At 47.7% G+C, this 20,697-nt stretch overlaps 1 protein-coding gene across 1 annotated transcript in view; it reads left to right on the forward strand.

Annotated features, from left to right (window-relative positions):
* Positions 1-606: 606 nt before the first annotated feature.
* The window catches only part of LOC308363978 (vesicle-associated membrane protein-associated protein A-like), a 25,131-nt gene continuing 5,040 nt past the window's right edge, over positions 607-20,697 (forward strand). Inside the window, exons 1-4 of the mRNA XM_080836908.1 lie at positions 607-930; positions 14,172-14,324; positions 15,084-15,187; positions 20,521-20,601. Coding sequence (XP_080693034.1) covers positions 873-930; positions 14,172-14,324; positions 15,084-15,187; positions 20,521-20,601 — 396 coding nt within the window. The 5' untranslated portion in view covers positions 607-872. The remainder of the gene's footprint in view (positions 931-14,171; positions 14,325-15,083; positions 15,188-20,520; positions 20,602-20,697) is intronic.

The following is a 20,697-nucleotide window of genomic DNA, read 5'->3' on the forward strand; positions in this document are numbered from 1 at the left end:
AACACAGTCGTGGTTGACCTTTGAGAATGCTGAACATAGTGAGTTAGAGACGGTCAAAAGGCTTCTTTTTTTTGCGTGCATGATGACTGATCCTTCAGGTCTGTAGTTTCTCACTTGTCATTTAGGAGGCCCTTGTTTACTGCAGCGCAACAGTGATAGCTCCGCAGAGCAGGCTGGAAGACTAGTGCTCTCAATCAGGGATCCAGTTTCAGAACAGCTCCGAGTTCAAACGTACCCAAGATCTGGAAAGTTTGTAGCCTTAACCTGTTGTGGGTCTTCTCTTTTGCATATTGGCATGTATAATACATTGGCATACATTTGAATAAAAACAAAATCTGCCTTTAAATTGTTTCAGTGACCAAGTCTAGGCCCACTAAGAATCCGGAAACAGATAACTCTCACTGTCCCCACTCAATATTGTTGTTACATAACAAAGGAATTTGGCTGGCAGTAAATTAACCTAACCCAAGTTTACCTTTCTGCCCACCACACTCAGACAGAGCCCACAAGGCTGCCAAGATAATTCTCAAAACATCTGGGACAAGATGTTTTGGGGACATGTTCATCAAGTTGCCTGATTACCACGGGGTATGATTGTAATCTAGATTGGATTAGGATTCTCCGGGGTTAATAAATTGAGTTTGCTAACGGAATAAACAAGGATAACCCACCAATTAAACTCCAAGAACTATTATCGACCAGGCATCTCTCCTGCGCGAGTGCGCGCCCAGGAGTCGCGCGTTCAAGTGCCTGTATCCTTCTGCTCACTCCCTCGTTCAGAAGGCAACGTTCAGTGGCTTCATACAGGTTTGGGATTTCTACTCTCGCAGTGGCACCCCTGGAACCGTCACCTAAGCGCATCCCTGGCAAACATGTCCAAGTTGGAGCAGATTCTCGTTCTTGATCCACCGAACGATCTTAGATTTAAAGGTAAGGGAATAACGCACTGTCACTGTCGCGAGATGACTGCAGTTGAATAGCATGCTAACGTTGCATTCCTTGAGACGACACCGGGGATAATTTCACACTCCCTCCGATTAGTTCACCGACTCCAAAACCGCCATTTTGAGGTAGAGGAACCGGGGATGTATGGGCCGCTACGAATCCCCGCACTCTAACGTTAGAGACGTTTCAGCAAACGGCATGATTTTGGCCAAAGCAAGCTAACCTGGCAGGCTGGCTAACTAGCTAATAAACTGAGTGCTGTCTGACAGCAGGCGTTTTGACAGCGGGCACGTTTCATTCCTGTGACTGAAGTTCCCTAGTGTGTCGTCAAGGCATCTGTAACCGCAAGCATTATTGAAGATCCAAAATAGTTGCCTAATTAAACTTGATATCCACTCAGGGAGCCTGGACCTTCATCATTATCCGGTTGCTTGCCATCAAGGCAACGGAGACAGCCACTTATTTCCCATCCATGTGGATGGCCATCATGTCTCTATGCCAAGAGTTAGCTAGCTCGCTAAGAGGATAACGCTAACAGCAGAATTAGCTCGTTAAATAAGATTTTTACAAGAGAAGTTAACATTAATAACATGTTGTCAGTGGGATTACTAGGTCACTGGCAAACCTTTTAAATACCATCAAAACGCCAGAGAATTTGTTAACGTTAACTGATAGCTGGCTGGGCCATTCATTGTGGCATCTGCCAAGCCGACCTGCCAGTGAACTGACATGTAGTTAGGTTTACATGGCTAGCCTCTACAACCAATGTGAAGCATGCTGTCATTTCTTCTGCGCTGTGTTTTGTTGATCGAGAGTCTGTCTTGAGTTGTACAGTGTGCTACCTATGGAACAATAACAGTTATGCTACCTAATGATCAGTTTGCCTAATCAGAAGCTTGAACGTTACTGTTATCGTGTCTTCGGTTGCTATTGCGTATCACTGACCAGCAGTGAGATGAACTGAGGGCGGGGTTCATTTTAAGTTTCCCCTGTTAAATAGCTCCCAAGCGTTTACATTTACTTATGTGTTTCATAACTCTGCAGGTAACTTTTTATGTTAACGTTAGATTTTTGCCAGTGTCTTCAGCAGATCCCGGATTAGTTGCAATTATAGCCTAACCTTTGGATATGTAGCCTACTTGACGCAGCACAATGTTTCTGGGATGAAATTGAACGCTAGCAGACGCCAAATGATATACATGATGGCATGGGATGTTCACTGGTTTTCTAACCCACTGATTCCTATCTACCGGCATGTTCGTGCAGGCAGCTGACGTTAATGCTCATCTTTACCATAGGTGCGGGCTGTTACGTAACTCCACACACCGCCTCGTCTCTCACCCAGAGCGCATACATGCCCCTAAACACCTATCCCAAGCAGTGCCCTAGACAAACATTCTTTCAAGGATCGACTCCGCGTTTAGCTGGATAATTAGCTGAATAATGAGATGGAATCAGGATATCGCTCGTTTTGAAATCCTCGTTCGAAAATCAAGCATGCATGGACAAGCACTTTTAACCTTATTGCCTTGCATGAAAAATCCTTTAGAAGTAAATGTATATGAATCAGTTGGTCGATTGATTGATTAATTAATCAGAAAAAATGACCCAGATGCAACCAGCCAGGGCCTTGCGTGCATCCAGATCAGTTTGCAGGTCACGTGAGTCTCATTTGAGCTTTGGCAAGGATGATGTTTGCCTGCTTCTGATGAGATTTGATCACACTCAATATGGAGGTAATTCTTTAATCAACATGGGGCCGTTCCTCTGTCCCAATTCTGTCTGTGACTGTAAGTTAAAACTCCCGGGCCTGTGCTTCTCAGGATGTGAGGGGGAGGTGTGTTACACAGGGTCCAGTGTGCTCAGTAGGTGTAGGCGATATGCAGGTGTTGCAGCACCTCTCCTTTCAGGTTTGGTTAGCTGGCAAGTTTTGCATTTTTGTTATATGAGGTCATGAGTGAGTGTGTGTGTGTGTGTGTGTGTGTGTGTGTGTGTGTGTGTGTGAGTGGCCAGCCTTTCTTGCCCTGTGTGTGTGTGCCCTGCCCCCCCCTCTACCTGTATGCGTGTAAGCACATAGAGAGAAGGGGAGTTTTCTGTAAACTCTTTGCTTAGTATGGGCGAGCTGATTGGACAGTGTGACAGGAACAGCTGAGTGTATTGTTACTTCCTCAACACTCACAGATGTCCTCCTAGTGTTCCACTTCCCCAGTACAACTGTCTTTGTCGTTTCTGTAGTGTGTGTGTGTGTGTGTGTGTGTGTGTGTGTGTGTGTGTGTGTGTGTGTGTGTGTGTGTGTGTGTGTGTGTGTGTGTGTGTGTCTTGATTATGTAGCTGAAACCCTTACTCTCTTTCTGTCTGTGTCCCTTCTTTCTTCTCTGTGATCTGTTTATGATGCTACATTTCCTCTATTTGTTAGGGAACCATCTCTCTTCCTGGTTTCTTCTCCCTCTTTTCTCTTCTTGTCCTCCTTTCTCCCTGCCTCGCATCCTCCTTTCCTTTCTCTATCACTTCTATCGTCTCCTCAGATCTGAAACCAGTTCTTGATATCTTACATTCCACATGTATCTCTCCAGCCTGGGTTGCATGCTCCGATAGCTGCCATGGTTAAATGGTTAAGAGACTATTATTTGGCACCCTCCCTCTATTAGTTACCACACTGGTTGCTTACCAACGCTTTCAGGAAACACAGCCCTGTCACAAACTGAGGTGACAGTTGTAGATAAGACCTGCTTCTCCCTGTCAAGCTATTTATGAATGTCCAAGGGAGACTTGGGCTTACCCGACACCTGCAGCTGCAGCGGCACACATCACTGTCACTGGGCATGATGCCTCTGCCTCCAGGAGGGCAAAACATTTACTGGTCATCAATCCATCCATCCATGCATCCGATCCATCCATCCATCCATCCATCCATCCATCCATTTATCCTCAAGTCACAAGTTTTTTATTGTCAGATGCACAAAATAACACAGGTTCAGACCGGGCACTTAAATTCTTACGACAAGACACTGCACAACAACCTACCATAACATAACATAACATGACATACACTCTGTACCATCCGTCCATCCATCCATCCATCCATCCATCCATCCATCCATCCATCCATCCATCCATCCATCTGCTTGTGGTCAAGGTGTAGCCTGCCATAGGGCTGGTTTGATAAGAGCTTGTGGGATGAGCTCATTCAGAAAGGCCCATCCCTGAGCGGCGGCAGAGGCTGCAGGGCGGTGATCGGCAACGCAGGGATGTGGGATGGATTTTACCCATCGGAATGCTGCTCTGGAATGTCGAGCGCTTATCTGATTGATCTGTTCCGTGTCAGAGTTCAGTTAATGATTGTCATCATCCCACCTGAATGAGCTCTCTTCCTCATTCTCTCTCTCTATTTCTCTCTCTGTCTCTTTTCCTCTCTTTCTCCCTCTCAGTCTCTCCCTCTCTCTCTCTCTCTCTCTCTCTCTCTCTCTCTCTCTGTCTTCCTCTTCCTCAGTCTCCCGCCCTCTCTCTCTCTCTCTCTCTCTCTCCCTCTGTCTTTCTCAGTCTCCTGCCCTCTCTCTCTTTCTCTCTCTCTCTCTCTCTCTCTCATGCTTCACCCCTGCTCTACACTCAGAGTGTGCTAAATCCAGCCGTAAGGAGTGGGGGTGGCCCCCCCTCAGGGTACGGACCCTGCTGGGACTCCCAGAATCAGCAAGACACGCACATCCTGCTCTCCCCTTCTCTCTCTCTCTCCCCTTTGCTCTGTTGCTCCTTCCGTCTCTCTCACACCCCTCCTCTCTCTCTCTCTTCCCTTCTCTCTGTCACTTAATCTGTCTCTCTCACACCCCCTCCTCTCTCTCTCTCTCTCTCTCTCTCTCTCTCTCTCTCTCTCTTATGGTCTCTGGTTCTTTCTCACACCCTCTCTCCCTGTCACACACACTCTCTCTCCCTGTCACACACACACCCTCTCTCCCTGTCTCACACACACTCTCTGTCTGTCTCCATACCTGTCTTTCTGTGCTCTCAATATTCTGATCTTTTTTACATCCAGTATAATTTTTTTTATCTCTCTCTTGACCTTTATTTCTCTCTCCCTTCCTCCCTCTCTCTCTCTCTCTCTCTCTCTCTCTCTCTCTCTCTCTCTCTCTCTCACTCTGGTAGTATTTATAGTCCGGTGCTGGCCGTGGGGACCCGTGTTGGCAGTGAGTGGGAAGAGCCGTCTCTCTCTCTCTCTCTCTCTCTCTCTCTCTCTCTCTCTCTCTCTCTCTCTCTCTTTCTTTCTCTCTCTCTCTCTCTCTCTCTCTCTCTCTCTAGCTCAGCTCCAGCTCAGTGAGTTTACAGGCCTTTTCCTTCACCCAGCTTCCTGCCCCTGGGACAGGGCATCATCAGCCCTCTCTGCCCCCTCTCCACACATGGCAGGGTTCTCAGCCTGTAGACCAGTAGGCCATAGTTTGGGTCCAGAGTTCCCCACGTTTGTGTTCATAGCCTCCTGCTCTCGCAAGGGAGCTGATGGTGGATGCTCTGGCCACATACAGTATACCACTTTATGTGGCAGTCAGTGAACTAGTGTGTTGTGTGCCTGCTAGCTAGGCTGTCACTCCAGAGAATGGTCCCTTATCAAACAAACTTGTTGTCAACGCCGCCTTCACTTACACACACCAGAGTAATGTAGTGAGTGAGGGAAAGTATGTCTTCAGGGCCTAAGACTTACACTACGCTCCCAACACTGGATCAGCAACTCCTGTAGTACAGTGAGGCCTATGCTGGTGGCTATTATGAGACTCCACACACACACACACCACACACCACACACACGCACACCATACACACACACACACACCACACAACACACACACACCACACAACACACACATGCACATTGCACACACACAAACACATGCACACATGCACACACATACACATACATGCACAGTGTTTCCCCTAGGTTTACAGCTTGGGGGGGGGGGGGGGGGGTGGGGGGGCGGCGGCAGGGGCACAGCGCGGCGCACACGAACACAAACACTTAAATGAATTGTGATGTTCATGTGTTTCTTTTAATGACAGCCGTCAATATAATATAACATCTTACATCATCAGTAACAGTATGCAACAATTATACTTCAGGATTAGGGGTTAGGATAAGCAGTTTTACTTAAAAATAAGTATCATTTTACATGTTTTATGGTAAAGGTAACCTTAAATGACTTATTTTGTGATCTGGCGCTATATTTATTAAAAAATATATATATATATATATATATATATTTTTTTTTTTACTTGAGCTTCCAGGGGGGGCGGGCGGGGCCGTTGGGGTGGCGGGGCGCCACCCTAATATCATTGTAGGGGAAACACTGATGCACACACATACACACACATACACATAGGATGGATAACACAGGCAGTGTTCAGAACCTGAGAACTTCCACCAATGGAATTCCTCCGGTGTTTTCCTCGTCCTGAACTTGGGGCGTGTTCAACACCAGCAAAAATGAATGTTTGATTGCGTTAGGTTGACATACAAGTCTCCTCACACCCATTCAGACTTCCTGTGGAGTAGGGGTGGGAATCTCTTGGCACCTCACGATTCCATTCGATTTCGATTCAGAGGTCAACGATTAGAGTCTAAACCGATTATCGATTTTAAACCGATTATCGATTTTTAAACCAATTACCGATAATCAATTCTAAACCGATAAAACGGTTATCGATGCATTTCGACTTTTAAATCATTTGAATTTGCTACTCAGAGTCTAAAATCACTTCATACTTTGTGTTTGATAATTAAAGAATTACCTTTTCTATTTTCTTTATAAGAGAAAAAGCTTTTCCATGTCACAAATTGACTTTCTATGAGCAATGCAATAATCGTTGCAGCTTGCATTTCAACATAAAATGGCCTGAGTATTTCTCCAGTTTAAACTTGTGTGATGCAGTCAGTTCTTGTATGTTGTTATCATTCCTGCCAGTGTGATTAAGATATCTAGGCCGACTGAACAAATTGTGCCAGATATCATTCTGGCCAAAAGCAAATGGAACAAATCAAACCGTATCAAGTACTTGTAGTTGATTTCGGGTGAAGTAGTTATTAACTGTAAGATGTGGAGGCAATATCTCAGTATTTCAGTTGAGATGTCCAGAATGTTTCATCAGATGCCTTAATGTGGATTAATACCCCTAGTCACTAATACTCTCTCTCTATACCCATATGCAATACCTTCACTTAACGGGTTGTGAGACATTAAAGGTAGGGTCTGCGATTTGAATACCATATACTTTTTCTTGAATTCAATTGCTGAATGTTTGGATAGGACCTCAGCTGAGCTCGGAGGCGTTTCCCCAATCAAACCCTTGCCCAGCGCTTCACTCGTCACTTGTCCTTTCTGAGAGTTGCGTTCACTGATGGGCAGAATGGAGGCTGGTAGCTGGCTCCCTCACCATGACCACTTCTGTGACAGAGTGCTGTCTGCTGTCTGCTCATGACTAAATTGGGATCTGGCATCTGGCGGAGCCTTGTGCGCGGAAAGGACATTATTTTCGCTGTTGAAGGTCTGAAATCAAAAACAAAGATGACTGAAAATGGACCACTCGGAAAAAGAAGTGTTGTCACTTTAGCATTTGGAACAGGATTCATTTTTGCCATTTTTATTCTAAAGTCTGAGTCTGTATCGCCCCATGATCTAATATTGAAAATTGGACACCATTGCTTGTGATAGGGATTGGACTCCAGTACATGGCAAGGCACAAAATGCATCTGCATGGTTCCAGTTAGATATGTCTGAAGCACTCACTGATGAATGCAGATGTCATTAGGATCTTTATTTGACATGGGACATGAAAAATGTTGTTAATTCATGCAATTGCCTGCACCCATCTTAAAAGTGCAGGCCGCAATTCTAATCGAATACACTTTTTAATCAAATTCAGCAAATTTCTCCTCGCGATCCTCTAGCTGTCCAATCAGTGTGTGTGTGCGCTCAAAGTCCTGGGAAACAAACATTTGGCCCAATTTCATAAGGCGGCGAGCTGGGAGCTACATGTGTGACGTGATGATTGGAGAAAGGGTCGAGAGGAATAGCTATTTGCATGTATGCCCTCATAGGATGCTAGGGTAGCAGGAAGCCTTAGTGGTGCAGGTGGAATAGCCACTTACCATTTGCAGACATTATAGTGCATGTTATACATATTGAAACTGTTAAATTCACATTGTAAAATGAATGAATATGTTGTGTCACTATTAAGACTCTAGTTGTATTTAACCTAAAACAGCATTATGTCCTTATTGAACTTGGACAGACCCACTGTGACTTGTCAGCTCATATGTTAGTTTCACTACCCATGTTAGCAACAAAACATATTTATCTATATACTGTATGTATCCCACCTGAATAAGTGGGTAAAAATAGTCGCGTGTAAATACCGTAAAATAGTTGCGTGTAAATCTTTCATAATCATAATTATACTTATTAATAATATATAATATACAATATGTATGTTTATACTTGATTCCTATAACCTTGCTGCTATTACACCTGAATTTCCCTCACGGGAATAATACAAGTTTATCTATCCTTCTAATGACAAGTGAAAAGTGAAGTGACAAACAAAAAGAATATTCCGATTTGTTGAAAGGGAGATTGTGCTGCTCCTCCCTGTAGGCCAATCTAAATAGTCACTAGGTCTGTGTGCATGTTATAAAATTACCTAATGAATGTGCCCTGGTAATCAACATAGCCTAACCCTTCTTTGTTGCGCGTAAGAACCCCGTGGTGCGTATCTATCAAATTAGGTGCCAGTATGGCTTGGACCGAGCCATAAGTAATTTCAGACAATCAACAGGTTGCTTCAGGAGCATGGAAGGGAGGGGTGTGTAATTTCATTGACTGTTGAGCTCAAATAACAACAACCTTTCACACACCTTTACTGTGTAGCTGCCTCCAGAGACAAACACAGCCTAAGGAACAGCACCAGAGACAAGTAGGCATTCACTGTGGCCTGTGTGACCTCACACTTTACTCCAGCAACTCGCCAGAGGTGTGTTGTAACCATGGAGACGGTTCATTTACTGTGGTTCCATATTAAGCATTGTGGCGGAATGAGTAAACATTCTAATCGTGAATGCTTGAGTGCGATGATGTGTTATCAGTCTCAAGCAGTACTACAGTGTGTGTGTGTGTTGTGTGTGTGTGTGTGTGTGTGTGTGTGTGTGTGTGTGTGTGTGTGTGTGTGTGTCTGTTTGTAGCACTGCCATGTTCACTCCCCAGGCCCGCAATGTTCTTTTCCGCCACATCTGATGGTTTGGGAGTTGGCCGTGGCCCACTTAGCTGACACTCTTTTGCTTTTCTGACTGAAACTCGTAAGGGAGTGTCGCCGAGACTTGGCCGCCCGTCAAGTGGGACAAGAAGTGTCCTTTAGCTTGAGACTCTAGGATGGTTCCGCATAACCCAAGACTTGAACTGTCCACTGTGACACTTATGTCCAGCACCGGGCAGTCTGCTGTCTCTGTCTCCGGCCCTGCCTCTAGTGGGGCCGAGACTCCTGATGCTGCCACTTATTGGCAGCTGGTTTATCACCAGGAAGCATGGAGTGCACTTACCATGAAAATCAGATTGACAAAATGGTGGCTCTTAAGGGTGAGCTGGAGGGAAGGATACTTTATCGATCCCGCTGCAAGGGGCATTAGAGTGTTATCTTTGCCATTTAAATACGCTAACACACTCTCACACAGATGCACCCAGGTCAGGAATTGAACAGTACATTTACACATAAAAAATGACATCTAGGAGACACTGGAGAGAGGGAATGAAACCTAATGAAATATAAGAGAGCTATCCGATAACTGATTGGCCTGAGAAGCCTGGTGTCATGCCAGCGGAATATGAGCCCGTATACATACTAAAACAGTACTGTATACATAGTAAAACAGTACCGTTTGCATACTAAAACAGTACTGTATACATACTAAAACAGTACTGTATACATACTAAAACAGTACCGTTTGCATACTAAAACAGTACTGTATACATACTAAAACAGTACCGTGTGCATACTAAAACAGTACTGTATACATACTAAAACAGTACCGTTTGCATACTAAATCAGTACCGTGTGCATACTAAAACTGGACAGTATACTATAAATGCTTATAAATAACAACCTCAAAGTTGCCATGCAGTGAAGACTCACAAATGCTTCTTAAAATGCCAGCAACCACAATTGAACAAACAGCAGGCGTGTGATTGGTGGCCGTGGCGGTGATGCGCCAATCAGAGGTGGTTATGGGTACGGTGGGTTTCACTTTGGCCTCCAAAACCTCTTTCATGTGTCCACCCCCATCAGTAATGTTATCTGTTAGGGGTGAACGCTAAAGACGGCTCTCTAAAAACAGCGTCTGGCCACCCGCACTGCCTTATCGCCACACTGGAGGGCAAAAGAAAGGACAGGACACGCACACACTCAACCACATAGGGTAGCAAAGACAAGAACACACACACACACACACACACACAGGGCAGTAAAGACATGAACGCACACACAAACACTCAGGGAAGCAAACACACACACCCATGGCAGTAAAGACATGAACACGCAAACGCTCAAACAGTCAGGGTGGCACACACACACACACCGCACACATACCGCACACCGCACACGCACACACACACACATACACACACACAGGGTAGAAAATATATAAACACATTCAAACACACACAAAAGGGACAGGGCAGCTAAGACACACATACACACACAAACTGGGTTGTTAAGACACAAAAACACACACACACACACACACACACACACACACACAAACGCTAGTAGGTTGGTCACTTGTCACTTGAACTGAAGCAGCAGGGGAACATAACCTTTAGCCTTTTACCATGACGATATTAGTTACAAGCCTCCTCATTGGTCAGATTAGTGCTAGCCAAGCAGCTCTTGATTTAGAGTAAAAAATGCCTCTCGCAAAACATATGACACACACACACACACACACACACACACACACACACTCAGCCACATACGCACACACTGCCCACGCCTTTGAAGACTCTTTGAGAGGAGTGTTCCTCTGATTGTGGCCCGGGGGGGGGGGGGGGTCTTTTCCTGTGCTTTATGGAGTTAGTGAGTGCTGTGATCTTCCTGTGCGTTTCAAAGCCTGCAGAGCTGTTTGATCTCCCTGAGAGACCCTCCCTCCTTACACAAACGTGAATGATTGTGCTCCTTGCTGCTGCCATGGCTGGGCCCAGTGGCTCAGGGAGAGTGTTTACCTTGGCCTACCTACCTCAGGCTCCATGGCGAGAGCTGCTTGGAATGGTGGAATTGTAGGTTTCTAGCACAAAAGCGAGACTTTTCGAAAGCTTTAAGCTTCCACATTTGGTGCTCTCTCCACGGTCCAGTGGCAGGATTCTTAAGCAGAAGACGCCACGGCCACCAGGTCAGGTCCTTGTGGGGCAGTGAGACTAACGGAGGTCCGGGGACCAGACGTCCAGTCCAACCCTGCACGATTGAATTTTCCAGAAAGGCGATCCTGAAACCAAACCCTTCCCCTCGACCTGTATGGAGGCCAGGATCAATAGTGTAATGGCTCCAGCACATCACTTCCTGTGCTTCGGTGCCCGGCTAGATTGTCATGGCCCTCAGGGGAGGTGGCCATGAGAGAGGCCTGGAGAGAGGAGGCCATGAGAGAGGTGGCCTGGAGAGAGGTGGCCTGGAGAGAGGTGGCCTGGAGAGAGGTGGCCTGGAGAGAGGTGGCCTGGAGAGAGGCCTGGAGAGAGGTGGCCTGGAGAGAGGAGGCCTGGAGAGAGGTGGCCTGGAGAGAGGTGGCCTGGAGAGAGGTGGCCTGGAGAGAGGCCTGGACCTCACACTTCTCCTAGAGTCACTGATCAGACACTCTTCTCCCACAGTGAGCCCAGCCTGGCTGGGATGTGCAGTAAACGTTTCTCTACATGATCACCCCGGGGCTGAACTATTGACCCAGAATCAGGAGAGCCACGGAAACCATCATCATTTTTCTGTCGTCCCCCCCCCTGTCAATCATCCATGTCGGCGAGGGCTGGAGGGTGGGGTGGGGGGTGCAGGTAATCTGGTTAGGTCTTTGAAGGCCGGCTCTTATTGGCTGATTGACTGGATGGAAAGCTACCCTCCATGGATTGGCTGTGGAGCTGGAGTGGCTCTGATTGAGTTTGGCTCGTATGGTTTTCCCAATGAGCTGCCCGATCATATGATCTATGATTCCATTACGGTGTTGTTCAAGATGCTAATATAGTGTACATCCATTAGGTACATCAGGAGGATGGGGGGGATTAAGGGGTTTGTGTGTGTGTGGTGTATGTGTGTGTGGTGTATGTGTATGTGTGTGTGTGGCGTATGTGTGTGTAGTGTATGTTTGTGTGGTGTATGTGTGTGTGGTGTATGTGTGTGTAGTGTTTGCTTCTGAAGAGCCAGTCCATTAACAGTGGACAGGCCACCTTGATTCAGAGGCAAAAACTCACACAAGCAAATATTCTCTGATATGTCCTCTCCACACACACACACACACAGACACACACACACGCCTGATCCTATTCTGTGTGTGTGTGTGTATTTGTTGGCCTGATCCAAGTGTGTGTGTGTGTGTGTGTGTGTGTGTGTGTGTGTGTGTGTGTGTGTGTGTGTGTCTGTGCGTGTTTGCGTGTGTGCGTGTGTGCGTGTGTGTGTGTGTGTGTGTGTGCGTGTTTGGTGTGTCTGTGTGTGTGTGTGTCTCTGTGTGTGTGTGTGTGTGCGTGTGCGTGTGTGTGTGTGTGTGTGTGTGTGTGTGTGTTTGTTTGGTGCCCTGATTGAAGTGTGTGTGTAGTGACATGATCAGAGAATGTTCTATCAGAGTCTAAGGGCCTAATGGATGGCGTGACCTGTCATGGGATGGTTTTTGGCCAGATTATATCTTGCTGAAGGACTGGGACCATCAGACAGACAGACAGACAGACCACTCAGACCAGATCAGACCACTCAGCAAACACACCACCCACAAGCACACACAAACACTACACACAAAAGCACTCACTTAGCTCCAAAACACACACCACTGACCAGCAAACCCACAGCACTGACCAGCACACCAACACCACTGACCAGCACACCCACACCACTGACCAGCACACCCACACCACTGACCAGCACACCCACACCACTGACCAGCACACCCCAGCACTGACCAGCACACCCACACCACTGATCAGCACACCCACACCACTGACCAGCACACCCACACCACTGACCAGCACACCCACACCACTGACCAGCACACCCCAGCACTGACCAGCACACCCACACCACTGATCAGCACACCCCAGCACTGACCAGCACACCCACACCACTGACCAGCACACCCCAGCACTGACCAGCACATCCACACCCACACCCACAGCACTGACCAGCACACCCACACCACTGAACAGCACACCCACACCACTGACCAGCTCACCCCAGCACTGACCAGCACACCCACACCCACAGCACGGACCAGCACACCCACACCACTGACCAGCACACCCACACCACTGACCGGCACACCCCAGCACTGACCAGCACACCCACAGCACTGACCAGCACACCCACAGCACTGACCAGCACACCGACAGCACTGACCGGCACACCGACAGCACTGACCGGCACACCCACAGCACTGACCGGCACACCCACAGCACTGACCGGCACACCCACACCACTGACCACCACACCCACACCAATGACCAGCACACCCCAGCACTGACCAGCACACCCCAGCACTGACCAGCACACCCACACCACGGACCAGCACACCCCAGCACTGACCAGCACACCCACACCACTGACCAGCACACCGACAGCACTGACCATCACACCCACAGCTCTGACAGATGGCCAGACAGATGCAATGACAGATGAACCGCTTATGAATACACAAACTACTGACTAATTTACTCTCTCTCACACACACACACACACACACACACACACACACACACACACACACACACACACACACACCACATGCCAGCATGAAGACAGCATTCAAACACACACACACCGTTCGCTAACACACAGGTCAGACCACTCACAACAGTGACCCTTCCGAGCTGCACACACAGGTTACAGACATAGGTGTCTCAAAAGGAGCAGACATCTCTCACATACTGTATATGCAGCTCTTTGACCTCTCTATGTCTCTCTCACTCTCTCTCTCTCTCTCTCTCTCTCTCCACCTCCCTTTCTCTTTCTCTCTCTCCCCTCAGGGCCTTTCACAGACGTGGTGACCACTAACTTGCGTCTGAAGAATCCGTCCGACAGGAGAGTATGCTTCAAGGTGAAGACCACAGCGCCGCGTCGCTACTGCGTACGGCCCAACAGTGGAATGATAGACGCAGGAGCCACTGTCACTATCTCAGGTACACGCAGACGCAGACGCAGATGCAGACGCAGATGCAGACGCAGACGCAGACGCAGACGCAAACGCAGACACCATTGCCGTACTGTGTTTGTTCCAGGGGCCTCTGTGACACATCAGATGGACACACACATGCTTTATCACACATTTGTAAACTCAAATACACTCACATTCCTGAATATGGCCACAAATGAGACCACTTCATTTTGAAGTGAACTTTATCTGTCCAAACTTGACTGACAACATGGATGAACTGCGATTTGTATGCAGAGGCAGTGATACCTCAATAACACAGTAGTACTAGCAGCTACTTAACTGCTTTATTACCCTGTGTCCAATCTGGGAGGGCTCTGCGTGATCATAAGTCTTCATCTGCTCAGTCACTCTACTGCATTCCCAAACAGCTTAGGGCTCATGAGTGCCCTCTGGTGGCATCTGTGGGAATTTTACTAAAGGATGAGGATCTTATATCATACACAAGGATAATAACCTCTCTCTCTCCCCCTCTCCCTCCCCCGCATCCCTCATTCTTCTCTCCTCTTTCATGCTGTCTCTTTTCTGCTCTTCTTGCCTCTTCTTCCCTCACCTCCCTGATCCTCCTCTTCTTCTTCTTTCCTCCCCTCTCCTCTCTTCTCCTCTTCCCTGATATCTTCTACTCCTCCTGTCTTTGCTCCTCTCTCTCTCTCTCTCCTCCTTCTTCTCCCCCCTCCTGTCTTACCTCTCCTCCTCCTCTCACTCTATGTCCTTTCCTCCTTTCCAGTAATGCTACAGCCGTTTGACTACGACCCCAATGAGAAAAGTAAACACAAATTCATGGTGCAGACCATCTTCGCTCCACCCAACGTTGCAGAGATGGAGGCCATGGTGAGCAACCTGCAGTTTCCCTATACCTCTCCATCTCTCTCTCTCTCTCTCTGTCTTTTTTGTTTCTTCAAGCCCTACCAGTGTGTTTTGTGTGTGTGTGTGTGTGTGTGTGTGTGTGTGTGTGTGTGTGTGTGTGTGTTGCTGTTTTTGTGTGTGCATGCACATGTGGATGTGGTTGTATGTGTGAGTCAGTGTGATCATGAACTCATGTGTGTGTATGTGTGTTTATGTAAGCATGTTTGTGTTTTTGTTATTACCGATGCTTAATTCAATAGTCAATGCTCTCACTGTAGGAACATTCTGGCCTGAATCCTAATACACAGGAAACCTTTCTCTATAGATGCCGTACGACCTCCTTATAACACACACGCACACACACACACACACACACACATACACACACACACACACACACACATACACGCACACATACACACACACACATACACACACACACACACACACACACGCACACGCACACGCACACATACACGCACACGCAGACATACACATACAGTTGACACAGACAAAGTCTGAGTGGACTGCCAGTGACACCTGCCAACTGTGTCCTGCACATACAAACATACAAACACACACACACACACACACACACACACACACACAAAGATACAGAGATATAGACACACACACTCACCTCATACAGCCCCCACAGATACACTCACACACAGCCAAAAACACACACTCTGGATGTAGGCTGTCAGTTACACTTGACTGCTATCAACCTCAGGCTGAGAAACACACATACACACACATACACACACACACACACACACACAAACACATATTTCTCACAGATTTAAGCAGACTTTCCAGTCTCTCCTGATCACCACAAGCCTAACTCAGACACACAATCACACACACACACACGCACACACACACTGTCACACATCAAGTCCCACCTGACCAGCCCCACTGTCACTTCTCGCTCAGATGGGACTGTGTGGAGGTTGGCTGTGGTGGTCACACAGGGCTCAGTGGGAAATTAAGACACACACACACACACATACACACACACACACACACACACACACACACACACACACACACACACAAACACATATTTCTCACAGATTTAAGCAGACTTTCCAGTCTCTCCTGATCACCACAAGCCTAACTCAGACACACAATCACACACACACACACACGCACACACACACTGTCACACATCAAGTCCCACCTGACCAGCCCCACTGTCACTTCTCGCTCAGATGGGACTGAGTGGAGGTTGGCTGTGGTGGTCACACAGGGCTCAGTGGGAAATGAAGACACACACACACACACACACACACACACACCAGCCACTCTGACAGACCAAGTATTTGTGGGTTTGGTGTAGAGGGAGAAAGTTTTCTTCCACCACATACCAAAGAAGGGCCTGAGAGTTCTGGAGAAACTGTCACACACAAACACACACACACACACTCACACTCACTCACTCACACACACACACACACAGCACAAACTCTAACACACACACACACACACACACACACACACACACACACAGCACAAACTCTAACACACACACACACACACACACACACACTGGCGCATGAACAAAACACACTGATACATACTCCTGCCCTGTGAAAATGCTTTGTGTGTGTGTGTTTTAAGAGTGCTCAACCTGAAACAGTAAACCCACATTAACTAGTTCTACGACAGTCAGACTGAAATGTCAGCCCCAGACCACAAGAGGTCGACAAGGCCACAAGCTCTCAGCATTGCAACACTCTAGTAAGCCCAAGGCTGAAACAGGATCAGCTTTCCATCACACAGGGCCCTGCTGGGCTGATCTGATCTGCATCAGCAGTGACTAGAAGGGGGCAGTAGGCCAGGCCTGGTCTGTAGGCAGTCCATCTGCTCTCTAGGCAGTCGCTCTGCTCTCTAATCAGTTGATCTGCTCTTTAGTCAGTCGCTCTGCTCCTTAGTCAGACGATTTGCTCTCTAATCAGTCGCTCTGCTCTCTAGTCAGACGCTCTGCTCTGCTCTCTAGTCAGTCGCTCTGCTCTGCTCTGCTCTCTAGTCAGTCGCTCTGCTCTGCTCTCTAGTCAGACGCTCTGCTCTGCTCTCTAGGCAGTCGCTCTGCTCTCTAGTCAGTCGCTCTGCTCTCTAGGCAGACGCTCTGCTCTGCTCTCTAGTCAGTCGCTCTGCTCTGCTCTCTAGTCAGTCGCTCTGCTCTCTAGTCAGATGCTCTGCTCTGCTCTCTAGTCAGTCGCTCTGCTCTGCTCTCTAGGCAGTCGCTCTGCTCTCTAGGCAGTCGCTCTGCTCTCTAGTCAGACGCTCTGCTCTGCTCTCTAGGCAGTCGCTCTGCTCTTCAGTCAGTCGCTCTGCTCTGCTCTCTAGGCAGTCGCTCTGCTCTTCAGTCAGTCGCTCTGCTCTGCTCTTTAGTCAGACGCTCTGCTCTGCTCTTTAGTCAGTCGCTCTGCTCTTTAGTCAGTCGCTCTGCTCTTTAGTCAGTCGCTCTGCTCTTTAGTCAGTCGCTCTGCTCTGCTCTTTAGTCAGTCGCTCTGCTCTGCTCTTTAGTCAGTCGCTCTGCTCTGCTCTTTAGTCAGTCGCTCTGCTCTGCTCATTAGTCAGTCGCTCTGCTCTTTAGTCAGTCGCTCTGCTCTCTAGTCAGACGCTCTGCTCTGCTCTCTATGCAGTCGCTCTGCTCTGCTCTCCATGCAGTCGCTCTGCTCTGCTCTCTAGGCAGTCGCTCTGCTCTTTAGTCAGCCGCTCTGCTCTTTAGTCAGTCGCTCTGCTCTGCTCTCTAGTCAGTCGCTCTGCTCTTTAGTCAGTCGCTCTGCTCTTTAGTCAGTCGCTCTGCTCTCTAGTCAGACGCTCTGCTCTGCTCTCTAGGCAGTCGCTCTGCTCTTTAGTCAGCCGCTCTGCTCTTTAGTCAGTCGCTCTGCTCTGCTCTTTAGTCAGTCGCTCTGCTCTTTAGTCAGTCGCTCTGCTCTCTAGGCAGTCGCTCTGCTCTTTAGTCAGCCGCTCTGCTCTTTAGTCAGTCGCTCTGCTCTGCTCTTTAGTCAGTCGCTCTGCTCTTTAGTCAGTCGCTCTGCTCTCTAGTCAGACGCTCTGCTCTGCTCTCTAGGCAGTCGCTCTGCTCTGCTCTCTAGGCAGTCGCTCTGCTCTTTAGTCAGTCGCTCTGCTCTTTAGGCAGTCGCTCTGCTCTGCTCTTTAGTCAGTCGCTCTGCTCTTTAGGCAGTCGCTCTGATCTGCTCTTTAGGCAGTCGCTCTGCTCTGCTCTTTAGTCAGTCGCTCTGCTCTTTAGGCAGTCGCTCTGCTCTTTAGGCAGTCGCTCTGATCTGCTCTTTAGTCAGTCGCTCTGCTCTTTAGGCAGTCGCTCTGCTCTTTAGGCAGTCGCTCTGCTCTTTAGTCAGTCGCTCTGCTCTTTAGGCAGTCGCTCTGATCTGCTCTTTAGTCAGTCGCTCTGCTCTTTAGGCAGTCGCTCTGCTCTTTAGGCAGTCGCTCTGATCTGCTCTTTAGTCAGTCGCTCTGCTCTCTAGTCAGTCAGCCTGTTCTGCTCTCTAGTCAGTCGGCCTGCTCTGCTCTCTAGGCCAGGGGTCTCCAACCTTTTTCAGCCCAAGGACCCCTTGGCTGATGGAGACACTGAGCAGGGACCCCCACCCCCGCCACCCCAAATTTGGGCCTGATATTCATATATTTTATTTGGAATTAAGTGTCAGTCACACACACACACACACACACACACACACACACACACACACACACACACACACACACACACACCCACACACTCCCCTACACATGTTTGAATAGAATTACACTTCATCTGTGACACACGACTTCTTTCAATTTATTCTGGTTATTATTGACATTTGTTCTCCCTTACAGTTAGCCATCACTCTGTATTAAATCAGGAAGGGACAATTGATTGGGTAGTTTGAGAAGCTTAAGTAGCCTATGGATGAAATATCTCATACCTAGTGAGAGATCTGACGTTCAGGAATTCATCACTCATGTCTTTGGCAACAACATTCTCCCTATGAAGCATGCAGTGCGTCATACATGGCTCTTGCACTGTCTGTGCACATCGTGACACATTTTGGCCAGGCTATATCATGTTCACGGAAAAAAAAAAAAAAAAGCTGAGCGTTGTTTGACACATCGGTGGATTCATCTAATTGTAGTGCAAAATAATCAGCCTTCGGGAGTTTTGCGACTAGTAGTGTTTTTTCTTTCAAGTGAGCATGGGTTGTCTTTAAGTGTCATTGCAGCTTGGATAGTTTCATAGTTTCGTTTGATAGCATGGAAGAGCAAACCACGCTCACTTGCTTTGTAGGTGAAGCCAAACTTCAGATAATTCTCTGAATATTTGTGTCTTCTCCCGTTTGCACTTTTGGCTGTTCATGGAAGGGGTGTTGGCATCCTCTGAAGGTAGATTATATGAACCGCCATCAGTGGTGTCCGACGTGGAGCTTTAGTTCCGAGAAATTACAAAACGATCCATTATTTCAAATTGTATGGTTATGGAAGGTAACGTGTTTTGGCACCAGATAGCTAAATGTAGCTAAAGGGGCATATATTGCCATGGTGATCAAATGATCCGTGAAGGCTCATGGGTAGCCTTTGTATTATTTTTAAAGAAAAGAAAGCATTTTTTACGTTCTGTTTATGTTTATGTGGCCTATTGGACGCTTTTCATTTTTGGAAGAGGGGAAAAAATGCTTCAGATGAACTAATTTGGCGGACCCCCTGCAGTACCTCCGCGGACCCCCTGGTTGAAGACCTCTGCTCTAGGCAGTCGGCCTGGTCTGGTCAGCGTCTGTGAGGCATTCCTCTGCACACTGACAGACTGGGTTTGGGTTTGGGATAATTCTGACTGAATCATTTGTTGATATATTTTAGTTCTGAAAAGAGGGCGAGGAGACTATGGGTTCATCCCACCTCATTCGCCTTCTGCACTCCCGTATTCCCCTTTTTGTGTGTGCGTGTGTGCGTGTGTCTCTGTGTGTGTCTCTGTGAGTGTGTGTCTGTGTGTGTGCCTCTGTGTGTGTGTCTCTCCATGCATAGGTCCATATGTGTGATTGAGTGTGTGGGGGTGGGTATTAGTATGCAGTCTGTGCGAACATGTGTGTGTGTGTATGTGTGTGAAACTAGACCAGCTGCTTGTAGTTGTCTCTGATGAGTAACATGCCTGTCCCTCTCCCTCTCATCCTGTGTGTGTGTGTGTGTGTGTGTGTGTGTGTGTGTGTGTGTGTGTGTGTGTGTGTGTGTGTGTGTGTGTGTGTGTGTGTGTGTGTGTGTGTGTGTGTGTGTGTGTGTGTGTGTGTGTGTGTGTGTGTGTGTGTGTGTGTGTGTGGCAGTGGAAAGATGCAAGGCCAGACGACCTCATGGACTCCAAACTGAGATGTGTCTTTGATATGCCTTCCGAAAACGACATAGTGGTAAGTGCTGTGTGTGTGAGTGTGTGTGAGAGAGAATACATGCACTGGAATGTTTGTTGTTGTTGTTTTGCCATTATTCTAAGAAGTCATTAGAAG

This window comes from Sprattus sprattus, assembly GCF_963457725.1.
Source record: "Sprattus sprattus genome assembly, chromosome: 4".
NCBI classification, from domain to species: domain Eukaryota; kingdom Metazoa; phylum Chordata; class Actinopteri; order Clupeiformes; family Clupeidae; genus Sprattus; species Sprattus sprattus.